This window comes from Nycticebus coucang, chromosome 1, assembly GCF_027406575.1.
Source record: "Nycticebus coucang isolate mNycCou1 chromosome 1, mNycCou1.pri, whole genome shotgun sequence".
Classification (NCBI taxonomy): domain Eukaryota; kingdom Metazoa; phylum Chordata; class Mammalia; order Primates; family Lorisidae; genus Nycticebus; species Nycticebus coucang.
Window position 1 is genome coordinate 29,785,456 of NC_069780.1, and position 17,290 is coordinate 29,802,745.

Genomic DNA, 17,290 nt, shown 5'->3' on the forward strand with positions numbered 1-17,290 from the left:
AGCTACTATTTGATAGTTAGCTATACCTATGACTTGAACTCTTAACTTTTTCTTCATTGTAATTTTGAACATCTCTCTCCTAGGTATGCTTGACCTGGGCTCAGACAAAAATCACCCTAAATAATGTCTTCTCTTTCCTTCAAAGATATACATGACATTTTTGTTTTTGTTTTTAATTTTTTTTTTACATGACATTTTTGATCCCAGGATCTTCATGAAGAAATACTTTTCATTGGTTCCCATGAGGACAGCTTTTCTTCCCTTCTTTTTCAGCTTTGGAAAAGAGTTTATTATGGAAACTGCTTTTTCTTCTCTGAACGGGTGTTTCAGATAGGGACTACAATAACTTTTGCTTTTCAGCTCATAGCTCATGATGATCTGGGTTTTAGAAAGAAACTAACTTCACTTGTCTCAAATAAATTCCTGCATTTTTTTTCTCTTCTAAGCTCTTAATAGGCTACTCACTTCCCTAGAAACTTTTGTGGTAGATATTCTACATTCTTTTCTATATTCTCTTCCAATTCTCAGATCATTTCAACAGGCGCAGTTCTTAGAACCCATAGTAAGCACAATTAATAGGTAGTTACATCACTGGCCTAAACATATTATCTTTGTTTTTCTTCCTGTTGAAATTTTTCTCCAACCACTTCCTGTTATTATCTTCTGTTTCCAAACACTCCCAATTTCAGTTTCTTTACTACGAATGATTTCTAATGGAATGTGCCCTAACAATCATTTTACTTATAAGAATATTCTGGATCCTTCCAATGGTCCTAAAGTATTTTTCAATTACCATAGAACTATTTAGTATCATTTTTGTCCTACACAATTTTCCACAAAACCTGAAGCAGAATGTCTCAAAATTAGGCATTTTTTGGAAGCAAGAGCCCTAACTTTTAATCTCTGTATGTCTAATACCTACTATATAGTAGGCATTTGCTTTTGAATAAATTAATAAAAAATAAAAATATAAAGAGCAATGTTATTTTACCACTCCTTGAGGAGTGAAGCTAACAGGTTTGGATATTGAAAGGCCTGTGGTGAATTAGTTGTTTAAGAAAACACAGTGGGTAAAAAGTGGGGCTGAAAACCTAATTAAATCAATAATTATAAGGTGACAACACATAAAAGTTATACCATGGTTCATAAAGAGACTCAAAAAAACTCAAAAAGAGAGCTGGAGAACTTCAGATGGAACCTTCAAATGTTTTACAGTATTGATTATTAAAACTCGGACCTTATTGATGTACACAGCTATGATTTAATAAAAAAAAAACACTCGGATCTACTGAGCAAGATTCCTTTTAGTAAACTCATTTTCAGTTCTCAGCACAGGCAGGGGTGTGGCTAGAAGGGTGGTAGCAGTGGTGTGTGCTTCACTATAAGTAGAAAATGTGGTTACTTCCACAAATCAGACTCTCTGTAATTGAGAAGATTTAGCACATCTATTCAATCACTAGAGAAGAAAGCACGCAGGAAGGAATACCAAATGGCTACCACAGTCATTAATTAGCAAGAGCGTATTGCTCTATACGGACTTAGGAAGTTAATGGTAAAGTGAATTAAATATTCTTTAATGAATATTTTCTTAGAAGAATGTAAAGCAATTTTCATTATTTTAATGAATCTTTCCAAATATTTAACCTATCACCATAAATTGATGTGTTAGTTTCTTATTGCTACTGCCACAAATTACCACAACTTAGTAACTTAGTAACACAAATTTATTCTCTTAGAAGTCTGGAGATCAGAAATCCAAAGTCAGCCCCACTGGGCTGAAAGTCAAGGTGTCAACAGGAATGGTTCCTCCTGGACGCTGTGCAGGAGAATCCATTTATTCGCCTTTTCCAGCTTCTAGAGGCCACCCGTTTTCCTTGGCTTGTGGCCTCCTCCATATTCAAAGCACATTACTCTAATCTCTGGCCTTCTTATCACATCTCTCTGACTTTCCTGCCTCCTTCTCATAAGTACCATTTGTGATTGCATTGGGTTCTCTGGATTATCCAGGATATCTTTTCCATCTTGAGATCTTTAACTTACTTCATTTTTAATGTACAGAATATATACACAAGTTCTGGAGATTAGGGTGTGATCATTTTGGGGTTGTTTAGGACTGAAGAATTCAGTTAAATGTGGTGGGGGGAGATATAAAAATGAAGAAAGCTTCCTGGTAATGACAAAGAAAGCAGTATTATTGCTAGGAAATTCCTTCAAACCTTCCTGGTATTTGGTTTAGTTCTGAGCTAGCAAATAAGAAATATAATACACCCAAGGGGAATAATATAATTCAGTGTCTAAAAATTCAGACATGTCTCCCAGGAGGAAAATTCTCCAATTAATAGTCATGCAGTAGGTTTTATGATAGGTTGTTGCTTTAGGAAAGAACTAGTTTTGTTCTTTAAACACATCCAGAATCCAAAAGCAGAAATAAAGCCAATAGCATGAGCAATAGCATCCAGTCTACATGGACACAAGGAGTCAGCCATGGCAACTGTAACAGGACAACAGCAAACCACTTTCGCTGTCCATTTCCTGGAACACAGAGTCAGCATGAGGCTCTTACAGTATCCACAGAGTGGGGTAATAATATTGAGGCTGTCAATATGCTGCTAGAAAAGAGAATTCAAGGGAAGAAGTTGATGGATCCAAGCGTTTGATACATTGAGAAACAAGAAACTGACTGTGGCTAGCGTTTTTTTGTTATTCTGCAATACAGGTAAAATCAGAAACCTGCCATTACACGCTGCTGGTGGTATTCTGACTGAAACAGCCTCACAGTGTGAGAATTACTAAGTGCCTCTTCCCTGAGAACAAATGCAAACCAACAGATAATCCATTTCAGATGGTGTCATCTGCTTAGGGGAAAAGTGAACTTGACTACAATAAAATGTGCTTGACACAGAAATAAGGTCAAAATGAGTGAAAACTTCTCTAAAATATGTTTTCATAAATGCACTGGTAAAGTTTGAATATATACAGGACTTAGGTCACCACATCTGTGTGTGTGGAGGCATGTCGGTGTCTATGTATGCTCAACCAAAGAGCACCAAACCTGTAATGAATTATAAATGCAATTCACACCTATTTTAAAGGATATTGTTTAGTTCTATGGGATTATGGCTCTGTGGGAAAGTGGATAGGAAAGCAAATGAATTTTCAGTGTGTATATATACATATGTATAACCTAGCCTATTAGGTCTGAGTAATCTTTCTTTGTAGTATTCTTAAGTGTAATAGCCTTAAAAGGAAAGAGGAGATTTTAATTAAGAGGGGAGGCCATGGAGTCAGAGCTAGGACTGAATTCCAGCTCTGTCACTTGAAACTTTATTTTTTTTGAGACAGAGCCTCAAGCTGTCGCCCTGGGTAGAGTGCTGTGGAATCACTGCTCACAGCAACCTCCAACTCCTGATTCTTTCGCCTCAGCCTCCCAAGTAGCTGGGACCACAGGTGCCTGCCACAATGCCTGGCTATTTTTTGGCTGCAGCCGTCATTGTTGTTTGGCAGTCCGGACTGGATTCGAACCCGCCAGCTCAGGTGTATATGGCTGGCGCTCTAGCTGTTTGAGCCCCAGGCGCTGAGCCTGTCACTTGAAACTTTTAAAATCTAGACTTCAGCTGATGCAGTGGCTCGGGCCTATAATCCTAGCACTCTGTGAGGTGGAGGTGAGTAGATTGCCTGAGCTCAAGAGTTCACTACCAGCCAGAGCAAGAGTGAGACCCCATCTGTACTAAAAATAGGAAAAATTAGCCAGGCCTCATGGCGGGCAGCTGTATAGTCTCAGCTACTCGGGAGACTGAGCCCAAGAGTTTGAGGTTGCTGTGAGCTAAGACGATGCCATGGGTGACACAGTGAGATTCCGTCACAAAACAAACAGAAAAACAAACAAACAAACAAAAAACCCCTAGGTTTCTCTTTTGTAAAATCTGGTTAAAGCCGCATTGTTTTGAGAGCAAAATTATGTGAATATTGTGAACCTCTTAGTGCCTAGCATATAAAATACTTTTCTTAAAAAAGGGGAGTAGTCAATTTAACTTCAAACAGTAAAACAAAAGAATAAGTATTAGTAATTCAGTCAGTGGGCTATACAAAATAAGGCCAGAATAATTTTAAACTTTAGTGTAAGATTTTTAAGTTTTTCTAACACAGAATCTTTTTTTTTTTTTTTTTTTTGCAGTTTTTTGCTGGGGCTGGGTTTTGAACCCACCACCTCCGGCATATAGGCCCAGCACCCTACTCCTTTGAGCCACAGGCACCGCCCTCTAACACAGCATCTTAACAAATAGCTTTTAGAAATCAGCCCATAATTTTAAGCACATTTTTGCTTTTATTTTTTCATTTACTGGGACCATATTGACATAGTGGAAATAAGCATCTGAAAATGTACTTAATTTCCCTACGTACTGTAAATCTTATTTTCCATATGTATTGTAGGAGACAGTGTTTTATATATATAGCTGGCAGAGTCTTGAATATAATTATTTTAATTTACTCATTTAGATGACATATGCAGGCTCAGAAATATTAAGGATTGTTCCTCTCACTTACAAGTCTGAGCTAAAAAAAAAAAAAAAATTGTTCCATTTACCTTGAGATCAAGGTTCAAAGTCAGAATGACAACTGCAGCCTTCCGACTTCTGGCCCCGGCTTCTTCCTATGGAAAGGCTGTTCAGTACCCGTGAAGATGTAATTTACAATTTGAAGACTATTTTTATTAACAAGTTTTTATATGCATAGATGGGTTCCTTGGAAGATCTGGACATGTAATTGGAGAGCATAAGCTGGAGTGTGTATGTTGGTTAAAGGTAGCTCTTGTCAGGAATACACACTCATACTCACACAAACTGGAAAATTCATCAGTTAGCACATTATTTCTCTAATAGATTTGGTCAAGAAGACTTACACTTTCCTAAGAATTAAATTTCTGAAAATATTGCCCAAGAGCTTATCTATACCCTATAATCTGGATTCTCTTTTCATCCTTAATATATTGATGTGTCTTGGTAAGCAGGGGTATGGAGGATTGAACACTATGCCTGCTATAACAGTCACCAATTTCAGAACTCGTCTGTGCTACAGGCATCTATAAAAGACAATATACCTGTCAATAGGATAACTTTTTCATAAATTAAATAAGATCTTTTGCTACATTATTTTGAATTCAGGAAACCAAGTTAAAATTAATAATGATGTTAAAAGAACTATTGGAAAGCAGATAGATATACCTATAATAGCTTTCAAATTTTTCTGACATCTCACATATTTCTCCATTTTCTACATTACATTATACAGTTCTAATGACAAGTTCAGTTATGTAAGAAAAGTTAACATTGTCTTTGATACTTGATATTTATAGCATTCCCTAAAAAGACTGTGTGAGGAAAAACAGTTGCTAAGCAAGTTTTCCTTTTAGGTTTCTTTTAAAAGAAAGGGAAGAGAGATACTTAAACCATGCCTTGTTACCAAATCTTCAAATCCATCTTCGAAAACATTTTCAACTTCAAAAGTTAAATGACCAGTTTAGAGATCCTTGAGAAAAGGAATTTCTTTTAAGCCTCTGGGACAATTCCTTTGGTATACCTTAGTCTTTAAAATATACAAAGAGCTCCTGTTTGGGAAGGCTAATATGATGCATGAACTAATTTTTTATTGGAAGCACTTTTGGAGCAGAATTAGCAAATACGTTTTATATGTAATTTAAAAATCACTTTTCAATTTGTAAACCTAGCCTAGAAAGTCTGGGTAAAACGGAAAATTAAAAACATTACAATCCTATGTACTTCTTTACTTCTCTCTATTATCGGTAGAGCTATGTTATTCCCTCTTTCCAGCAAATGTCAGCTTCAGGTATCCCCTGAGTCTGCCTGGAGTGGGGACAGCATCGAGGGCCTGGAATGGAACAAGAAGAGACACTGCGATAAGTAGTAACATGGTCCCTAAGACATCCTGGGCGAAAAGATGAGAAGGGAACAGGCGCGGAGTGTGTGAGAAACCAAGGCCGCTTTTTGAAAACCGACGCAAGAGCAAGCCCCAGAGTAGTTTCACTTCCTCAGAGCGCCCAGCAAAGCCGAGCCCTGGTCTTGCGGCCTGAGCCCAGGGGCTGAGCTTCCTGAGACCTTGGCCACAGCTGCCCCGGGTGGCGAGCGGGTTGTGGGGAGAAGAGGCGAGGACGGAGAGCAGAGCTCGCGGAGAAGCTCCGGCCCGAGCGCGCAGGCTCTCGGCTGCAGCGGCCACCATGCTGCCCGCGGCGCCCGGCAGAGGGGCTGGCACGGCCGCCCGGACCCCCTGCGGCCCGGCGCCCCCAGGTGGGTCGTGCGTCCGGGGCTGGACGGGGAGCCGGCGGGACGGCGTTAGGGCTTTGCGGAGACGAGGGGCCGTCGTTAGACACCCTGCGCTGGGGCCACCGAAACCAGCGGCGCTGTCCTGTGCTCCGGCGCGGCAGCCCCGACGGCGGCGTCCCCGCTTCTCTGCAGGGGAGTCTGCACCGGACGAGTCCGAGCGCGCTCCGGGTACAGGCCGGCCCGGCGGGCAGCCGCCGGAGTCCGCCACTTCTGAGGGTCTGAGACTTTCCAGGGCACCGAGACAGGGTCCTGGAGTTTCTACGGTCACTCTGGAAGGGGTTTTCAGCATTGCGCCTGTTCGCAAGTTCTACAAACATAGCGAAAGCGGCCTGGCCTAACAAAAGTGACCCGGGAACCTGCTGCGCTGGACGGGACCTGCATCTGGGGCGGGCTGCTTAGTTTGCGCAGACTCCTGCCACCGCCTCCCGCTCCGTGGGCTTTACCAAGGAGAATAGTCAATTTTGGTTGAATAAATAAATACATCTACTTTTCTCAATTAGACATTAAGAAAGTTATATTCAGTCCCTTTTTAAGGATTTCAAATGCATTGGCAGATTGCTTTAGAAAAAGTGTTTAGATTAGAAATTAAAAAAAAGTATTAATGTTACTGATGTTTGTGGTAGAAAGGCAATAAAAATACATGTTGATGAAATTCTTTTAATTTGCTAACTAGAATTAAATTTCTTATAGATTACTAGCTTTTTCCAGGTAATGTAATTTTGGCTTCTCTTGGCTAGTGTATTTTTAATAAATAGATTTTTAAAGTTGCTTTCAGTTAGAATGGGAAGTGCATTCATGACAATGGAAATGACAAGAAAGAAATTAGAGCATGTGGTATCTGAATGTGTTAATATTTTTAAACATTGTGCAGTGATATTCTTAAACACTGTGGCTTTGACTTTTGAGGGTCTGCAACAGAGCTGCCTTTGCTAGCATCTAAAAATAAGCCAGCCATGTCTTTAGAACGTTCAGCTAATTTCAATTTAACAATTTAGTTCAAACTACATTGAACACAGCCAGAAAATGGCTTTTGTTTCACTTGATTTTCAAGTAACCCTTGGAGGCACATGCTGTGTGAACAACTCTGGAGTGAGGTGAACCAACTTCTATATCATTTTGATTATTTTTGTTCCTCGCCACTGTTTCCCCATCCTCTTTGGTCCTTGTCAATGTGATATTTATCATTTGTGTCAGTTACTTTCTTTCAATGAAACTTTTCTTATAATGAATCGCCTTTTGACATCATTCCATGTCCATTTTCTGGATATGAGGAATCATCTAGTTTTTTATTAATTCATTTTAGTTAACTGGAAAGCTCTCTCCTTTGACATACCTCCTCACACAGCATAGATGCTAGCTTACTGCGGCATGTTAGGGGTCCGGCTGCCTCATTTTAGAGAGAGCAAGCTGATCACTGAGTGCCTTGCCCCCACTCCAGGAACTAGGGACTCTCTGAAGATCACATATTCGTCAACTCATTAATGACCTTTTATTCCTTCACAAGAATTGTGTAGGAATAAGAGTAACTAGGTGAACACAGTTTCATGTCTACTATTTTTAATGATAGGTAGAACTTACTGCTACACAAGCTCTGTGCTGCCATCGGAGAGGTCTATTAACTGTTGAGTGTCCAATATGCCCTTTAATGGAAGCAGAAAAGATGGAATACTCAGTTCTAAAACAAAGTAAAAATGGTGCACAATAGATCAAATTTTCATTTAGAATATATCTATTTTTTGGTTTATGATTAACAAGGTACTACCTACCAGTGTCCAAAAGAGAGGTTCTTTCTACTGTATTCCAAAACTAATGAATTTTACATTTTAATTTTAACTGCTACCTTCACTAAGGAGTGATTGCTCATTGATTAAAGCACAGATTATTCTCCACCCTATAGTTTTTGTATTTTTACTGATATTATTTGATGCCTCTGATACAAGTTAAATAAATGACTTGTTTAAAAAACAGAAAGCGTGAAAGGGTGGAACTAGCAAGTATCTTGTCACATCATGTGCCGATGTTTGTATATAGCTTGTTAGGAGCAGAGTTAGTTTAAGTCTCTCCTCTTTGTCTTGAAGTTCCTAAAGATTGGAAGGTTTTTGCTTTGCCTGAAATTTTTCAACATGCCTAACAACCTAGATTTGTCCTACTAAGGATATACTCTGGTTTGGTACTGATGGATGAAAAACTTGCTTTCTTCAGTCTGGAAAGCTTGTGATAAGGTCACTTGTGCTGAGACTTTTTTTTCTTTAAGAGAGAGAGTGTTTTTAGAGTTTTTTAATTTTAATATGGAATGATACTGAAGTACACAATTACTGAAGATAGCAAGCTTAAACATCAGCATGTTCGAAGTTACCATTGGACCTTTTCTCCTACATCTAAGGACATATTATAGATGATCCTGTCCTACATATAATGCCTCTGGACTCATCCTGCCTCAGATCCAGTCCCAGCTTCGTTATTTATCTGATCTATAAGCTCAGATAAATAAATAAGTCTCTCATTTCTTGTTTGTTTATTAAAAAGCAAAATCTAGGAGCACAGTAACATTTATTTGAAAGTTGTGTTGAGTATTAAAAGATAAAATGCAGGTGAAGTCCTTTTCATGGTTTAAAAACAAATAGTAATTGCTTCAGATATGTTAGTTATTTTAATTTTTAGGCCATTGATCAATAGTGTTATATTTACATTTATAAGCCAGAGTTTCTACTGAGAAACTACCTCATACAGATTATCTGATACTGACTTGGGAGATGACCTAATGACGAAATAATCAAGCTCTCATATAAAAAAAGAAAATAGGAGGTATGGCTCCCTGTGTGGAGGCATTGCTGTATCACTGGGGAAATATCGTGGTTAATAGTTCTGAGAGGAGAAGAAAAAGAATTGACATGAGAAGAACAAAGGATAGACTGACTAAAAGGGTGTGAGATATACCAGTTACAGGAAAGAATAAAATAGGAATTTATATCTGTCATTACAAAATGAGAGAATGCTCTGTCTTCTGCTATCGTAAAGTACCAGTTTTGACTCAGTTTAAATGCATAAATATAGGTGAAAGAATAAGCATCAAACACAAAATTGTGGAATATTTCAATTTAGAAGAGGATGAAGAATCTATTTTGCTAAAATATTTACTGCTAGGTTAAAATAGAATTTCAATGCAAAGTGAAGACCATTGTTATTCTTGCCTAATACATGTACATCTAAAAGCCATGTTTTAAGAGTTTAAATGGCTGTTACCTAATTATCTAAGTTAAAGTTGCTATTTTATTATATTTTTCATAGATTATAGAATATCTTAACAGTGATTTTGGAAACAGCTGTCAAGAGGACAAAGGGCAAACATGACAGGAGTTATTATTGTAAAACTAAGTTCTTATTTGGCTTTGTAATTCTTTTCTCTTTTAAATATGAAGAATGGCATCTAAGTTTTATTGTAGACATTGATGAAAAATATCAGAAAATATATGGAACTAAAAGGTGACTTCCCTTTGTAATTATGAGAAGTGATTCATAAATGCCTCATGGCCTTTTGGAAGATTTCCTTTATGCCACTGCACTAAAATACATTGTGTTTTATCACACTAAATGTCATATATTCCTTTCTTTTAAACTCCTCTGACTCTTCTCCATATTAATAGTTCCCATTCCCTCATTTTTTATATATGTGCCACATTGTATAGATGTACTAAAAGTACAAGAATAGTCTCTGACTTGGAATTTCATTTACTATATGACTCATTTTCTGTCTGTGACATGCTGAGAATAAAGGCTCATCTTTTGGTCAGGATCACCATTCTCATTTCTTAGTAGTCATGGGTCTTGTTTAACTTTCCAAGAAATAATATAGCAGGTGGCACCCGTGGCTCAGTGGGTAAGGCGCCGGCCTGAGGATGGCAGGTTCAAACCCAGGCCTGGCCAAACTGCAACAAAAAAATAGCGGGGCATCATGGCAGGTGCCTGCAGTCCCACCTACTCGGGAGACTGAGGCAAGAGAATCGCCTAAGCCCAGGGGTTGGAGGTTGCTGTGAGCTGTGATGCCACAGCACTCTACCGAGGGTGATAAAGTGAGACTCTGTCTCTACAAAAAAAAAAAAATATATATATGTATAGCATCAAGACCAGTGGAAACTCTGGCTTCTTATAAAAGATTCTATTTATTATGTTCCTAATTTGAATTCATATGAAATGGACATCACATGACTTGATAAATGACAGCATCAGAGGAGTACTGCCACCTCTGGACAAAAAGTTGTATCATTTAGTATAATTATATGAAAGTATTTACTAATTCATTGTGTTCTTTCATCTATGAATGCTTTTTTAAACTGGTAAAGGTGGCTCACTATGTATACGTAGACTACATTTTGTCAATCCGTTCATGTACTGAAGAGCACTTGGGTTGGTTCCACATCTTTGCAATTGCGAACTGTGTTGCATAACTATTCAAGTGCAAGTGTCTTTTTGATACAATGGCTTTTTTTCTTTTTGGTAAATAATAGTGGGACTGCTGGATCAAATGGCAGGCCTGCTTTTGGTTCTTTGAGGTATCTCCATACGACTTTCCATGGACGTTGTACTAGTTTGCGGTTACACCAAGAGTGTGCTGCATGAAGGTCAGTATCTGTTGTTTGGGGACTTTTTGATATAAGCCCTTCTCACGGGAGTTAGGTGATAAAGTTTCAAATTGTATTTCCCTGATGATTAGAGACTTTGCACATTTGTCATATGTCTGTTGGCCATTAGTTTTATTTTCTTTTGAAAAGCTTCTGTTCATGTCTTTTGCCCATTTTTTAATGTTTTTTTTTTCAATTTTTTTCTTGTTGATTTGTTTGAGTTCATTGTAGAGTTTTGTTACCAGCTCTTAATTGGGTGTATAGCATGCAAATATTTTCTCCCATTCTATAGATTGCCCACTCACTCTATTGATTGTTTCCTTGGCTGTGCAGAAGATGTTTAAGTTGATCGGGTCCCATTTGTTTATTTTTGTTGTTGATGTGATTGCTTTTGAGTTCTTCATAAATTCTTTTCCTGGGCAACATCTGTGAGAGTTTTTTCCCAACATTTCTTTTAGAGTTCTTATAGTTTCTTACATCTCTTATCCATAGTAAAATGACTTTTATGAGTGATGAAAGATATGGATTGTATTTCAGTCTTTTACATGTGGTTATCCACTGTCCCCAGCACCCTGTACTGAATAGGAATTCTTTTTCCCAGTGTATATTTTTGTCTGCTTTGTCAAAGATCAGTTAGTTGTCTGTATACTGATGGTTTTATATCTGTATTGTGTTCTCTGTTTCATTGGTCTGTGTCTCTGTCCTTGTGCTAGTACCATGCTTTTTTGGTTACAATAGCCTTGTAGTGTAACTTGAAGTCTGGCAGATCAATGTCTTCTAATTCATTTTTGCTTAAGGTTGCTTTGGCTACACAGGTTCTCTTTCAGTTCCCTGTGAAGAAGATTAATTTTTTCCAGATCAGTGAAAAATTATGTTGGTATTTTAATGGGGATTACATTGAATCTGTAAATCACTTTGGGTAGTATGGACACTTTAACAATGTTGATTCCACTGATCCAAGAGCGTGTTATGTTTCTCCATCTGTTTATATCCTTAGTGTTTTGTAGTTCTTGTAGAGGTCTTTCACCTCCTTGCTTAAATATATTCCTAGGTATTTTATTTTGGGGGCTGCTGTTGTGCAAAGTATGGAGTCTTTGATTTGATTCTCAGATTGACTGCTGTTGGTATACAGGAATGTTACTCATTTGTGTACATTGATTTTGTGACCTGAGAGTTCACTGAATTTATTTATCAATTCCAGGAGTCTCTTGGCAGAATTTTGGGGATTTCCTAGATATAATATCATATTATTATGAAAGAGCAATAGATTAAGTTCTTCTTTCCTCATTTGGATACCCTTGATTTCCTTCTCTTCCCTAATCGCATTGGCTAGGACTTCCAACACTGTATTGAATAAAAAAGATGGCTGACATTGGCAACCTTATCTGGTTCTGGTTCAAAGAGGGGAATGCTCTCAATTTTTCCCCATTCAGTATGATGTTGGTTGTGCATTTGTCATATATGGGGCTTTTAAATTTTTCAGGTACGTTCTATCTATGCTTACTTTCTTAAGAGTTCTTATGATAAAAGGGTGTTGAATTTTGTCAAACACTTTTTCTGTATCAGTTGGGAGGGTCATATAGTCATTATTTTTGCTTCTGTTTATGTGATCAATTGTATTTATAAATTTGCATTTGTTGAACCATCCTTTCATCTCTGGGACGAGGCCCACCTAGTCAAGGTGGATTATTTTTCTGATGTGCAGCTGTATCTAGTTTGCTAGCATTTTATTGAGAATTTTTGCATCTATATTCATTGGGAGTGTTGTTCATATATTTCTTTGGCTTTGGGGTTTGTTTTTCTCTGTGTTACATACTCATATTATTTACCTATAGTTCTTTGTGTCTTTTGTTAAATTTGTAAGATCACCTTATGTATTGAAAACCTAAAAGTTTTTGAAGTCTTCTTCATAAATTTTTTCCTTAAGTCAATATCTTGTGATGCAATATTTATGCATCAGAAATATTTTTTCTTAATCATTTGTTAAATGACTTTGATTATAATATTTGTTGCCATTGAATATTTTTTAACTCTCATGTCAATTATGCCTGTCCTTTTTTTATAGCTGTTTCCTGTCTTGACTGAAGGATTCTTTCCAACCTCTATATTACACATGTAGTTTTCTACATTTTTCCTGAGATTTTAGTTTTTATAATTGAATATATAATATGCCTTGAATTTATTTTTGTGTATTGCATGAAGAAGAATCCAACTTAATATTTTAAACTTAGGGCAGCTGGTTGAAAAAAATTGGCACATATTAAATAAACCAAACCTCCTCAATGAATTGACATACCACATTTGCTAAATAGCAATGTTTTATATTTTCCAGAGTCTGTTTTCTAAACTCTCTATTCTGTTATACTAATGTATTAGTTTATTTCAAAGCCAATATCTGTTAAGGAAAGTTATCACAAGAAATCTTCTTTTCCATAATTTTCTTGGCTATTATTAGGCATTTGTCCCTCCTTCTTTTACTTGCATGTAAGGATTATTTTATCTACTTATGTTCATAAAACAATTGGGATGCATAACGCATCGTTTACAAGCACATAATAGAAAGCAGTTAACAATTTTAAGTTGAAGGAAATTTAATGTAGGGCATTAGTGCTTTAAATTAACATGGAGGTTTGGTAACAATGTTTAGGCTAGGATACTAGGAGTAATTTTCCTGACCAGTCTATTAGAGAGATTTACTGCCTTTATCACCATCAGGAAGTGAGGGAATTAGAAAGGCACTGACCCAGTTGTCTACAACTGGAATACACAAGTGTCCCAACCAAGAGTTGCTGGTTCCTGAGCCACCTCACATTTGATGGATCTTTATCAATAAAAATGGTTGCCTTTTATTCCATTGGAAATAAATTATATTTATATATTAATTGTAGCAGCCCGTATAGCCTGTGGCCAGGAGGAGTGAGAGTTATAAGAAACACCTGTATAGCTCAATAATGGAACACTTTGGTGGAAAGGGCATGGAGAAGGATTTAGCTCTCCTAACAAGCATGAGAGCTCACGAGATGAAAGCAGTGGTGAATTGGCAGTCTCTACACCTGTGGCATTGAGAGGCATGAGATCAGCCTTATATTAGGCTGGAGGAGAAGGCAGTTGGGGGCATGCGCATTTTATCACGGACTCGCTTACTCTGACTCTGTCTCTTCTTATGCCTGCAGAACACCAGCACGGTGTCTCTCTGCTGAAGATTACCAAGCTCTGCTAAAGACTGAGATCTATCTATTCTAAGAAGACTGCTTTACTCTCTCTAAGACTCTCTCTCTCCAGCTAAAGTAGATAGCCCTCATGCACCTAACAGACCTGAGCAAGGTAACTTAGTGGTCTGTGTCCAGAACCTAGTTAAGCCGGGCTGAAACCTGGCCAGTCTTGGACCCTGACAAGTGAGTGGTGTCAGGAATGAGATGTGTCAATTAATTAAGAGAGTATTTACCTTGATATATTAGTAAATATTCTATTGGATTAATCTGTGTAGAAAATCCTGTTCATAAAAATATCACAGGTTATGGAAGAAATATATAGTAACTTAGTTTATTTAAAGTCAATGAAACTTTCCACTCACTCATGTTACAACTCATGAAGGCTGAACTTTCCAACATAGTTATGTGAATGAATATAACACAGTATTGTTTCCTATATTTAAAATATTTATTTTAAATATAGAAAAAATAAATATAAATAAAATATTTATTTTAAATATAGAAAATATATTTTAAATATTTAAATATTTAAAATGTCTTCCCATTTAAATTCTATCACAAAATTTGTGTCATTAAGCATTATTGGAAATTGTCTGCATTGAAATTATGGGGAAAAAGTCCATCTATTTTTATTAGCATTAAAGTGTGTAAGATATTAAAAATTTTAAAATCTAATGCCTTTTGAAGGAATTTAAAATATAACTTTCATTATGCATATAGAATTTCAATTTAAAATACAGTAGAACCAGTGGGGCGTGGTGGCTCATACTTATAATCCTGGTACTCTGGGAAGCCAAGGCTGGTGGATTGCTTGAGCTCAGGAGTTTGAGACCAACCTGAGCAACTTTCCTACATTGACCAACTCCTTAGGTTGACCTAATTTTCATAGACTGGACATGCATCACATATTGTCAATGGAAGACTTACCTCTATATATTGACCAACTCTGTAAGTTGTATCTTGACTCTTTGGATGGTATTTATCTTCTATAACTTAATGCATTGAATCTACTCTACACCAAGAGTTAGAATATATGAGTTGTGGCCTTAAATTATGTTTCTTTATTTTAGTGCAAGTTGTTTTTTCATGTATTATTATCACCACAAGTTGGATTAGGCCTAATGTTCTATGCTTTATCACATGTAGTAGAAGTTTTTTTCAATGTGAAGAACTGGTCTGAATTATAGGTACATCCTACAATTACTGAGAAAATTTTTACAGTTATTAATAAAAAACATCATGGAATTGAAAAAACTCAAAGTGCTTAAAAGGAAAAGGTTTATCTCCATTTTCTGGAAAGCAGCAACCAAAGAAAGATGGCAGAATATTTTGGTGTTGGCAAGACTATGGTCAGAAACATCCAAAAATGTAAACATGAGTACTTGGAGAGATATGGTAAGGAAAACAGAGACCTATAGCAGAAAAGCAGGAAAACTTCCCTTCTTGAAGTCAATGAAGCCACATTAAGCTGGTTCAAACAAATGAGGGCAGTTAATGCTGACTCTCCAGGCCAATGATCCAAGAAGTTGCTAAAGAATTAGGAGTGGCAGATTTCCAAGCATCAAGAGATTTGCTCAAGAATATGGTTACAAAAGATCTACCAGAAAGTCTTTGTGGTAAATGCAATGTAGTTCCGGTAGAAATTGTGGAGGAGTTCATCAAAAAGTTCCTAGGTTTTGCCAGAGCCTTCAAAGATTAATACATCTTTAACATTGACACATATGGACTCTCTTTCAAGGAGATGCCTTATAGGATCCTTGTTATAAAGTATGACAAATGTAAGAGTGGAAAACTTTCCAAAGAACATTTCCTAGTTCTACTTTGCACTAGCTCAACTGGAGAGAAACTGATGCCTTTGGTGATTGGTAAATCAGCAAAGCCACGTGAATTCAGGAATCTGAAGCCTGCAGACCTCCCTGTCACTTGGAGATCAAACAAGTGAACGTGGATAATTGGTGCCCTATCCAGTGGATAGGAGTGAGTAATGGGTGTCAACCAAGAAATGAAAAAGAAAAAACAATATATTCTGCTGACAGACAACTGTCCTGACCACCTGCAAGTGAATCATCTCCAAACATGACCTCAAAAATCCAACCTCTTAACTAAAGTATCATCAAAACATTTAAAATGCAATACCAAGAGTAGCTCCTGTAGTGGGTCATTACTAAACACAAACTGTAGCCTTCCTGGGGAAGCAACTTTGTCTGTTGCATCAGCGCTGTTATGGATCAATTCTGCTTGGTATAAAGTTCAGCCAGAAGTGGCACTGGAGTGTTTCAAAGAAGCTGGACTTCTTATAACTGGAGAACACTATGTTTTGGCCTCATCACTCAGTCCAGCTCCCTTTGTGTAATTTCAAAGGAGAAGATTTTTAAAAGTTTGTTTGCATTATGGGGGCAAGACAGGATTGCAAGAGGGACTTTACCTAACAATTGCAATCAGTGTAACCTGGCTTATTGTACCCTCAATGAATCCCCAATAATGAAAAAAAAAAAAAAAGTTTGTTTGCAGTGGATGATGAACCTGGAATGAACCTGACCCGGTAGCAACTTTCCAAGTGATACTGACTGAAGTACAGACCAATGTAAAAGTGCATGAAGTGCTGATGAAGTGGAAGAAGCAAGTGGAGATGGTATAGAAATTGCAGAGACTCCCAAAGAAGAGGATGTCAGGCATCTGATAATGCAGTTGAAATCATTTTCTCTCAAAAAAAATGCTCAGGTTTACTGAGTGGTGTAGCCAGCATTGAGAGTGCTTTCTATACTTATGTTTGTAGTAAGAATAAGAAACAGACCGAGTTTGACTTTTTCCAGAAAGAAACATGAGAAAATAGTAAATTTATTGACTTTGTAATATACTGTAGATAGGATTTTACTGTGTTTTGATTATATATTTCATACAGATATTCTCTAATAAAAGTTGTATAAGAAAGTAAAGTACACGCACACATCACTGAAGTCAGTCTAGTTCCTTATGTTGACCACCTGTGTAGGTAGACTAGTTTGTCACAGTCCTTAAGGTGGTCAACCTACAGAGATTCTACTGTATGTCAAGATTATTATTTGTATTACGGACCCAGTGAAACAAATTTCCCAATCTCCACTCTGGTTTTATGTACATT

General features: G+C 37.2%; 1 protein-coding gene across 3 annotated transcripts in view; it reads left to right on the plus strand.

Moving 5' to 3' along the window:
• The first annotated feature begins 6,070 nt into the window (after positions 1-6,070).
• The window catches only part of BANK1 (B cell scaffold protein with ankyrin repeats 1), a 282,885-nt gene continuing 271,665 nt past the window's right edge, over positions 6,071-17,290 (plus strand). The window contains exon 1 of one of the 3 annotated variants that reach the window (XM_053557383.1): positions 6,071-6,302. In XM_053557383.1, the coding sequence (XP_053413358.1) occupies positions 6,233-6,302 (70 nt within the window). In that variant the 5' untranslated portion in view covers positions 6,071-6,232. Of the gene's footprint in view, positions 6,303-10,869; positions 10,958-17,290 lie in introns of those variants that run through there. The other 2 variants (XM_053557456.1, XM_053557534.1) reach the window with 2 other exon arrangements.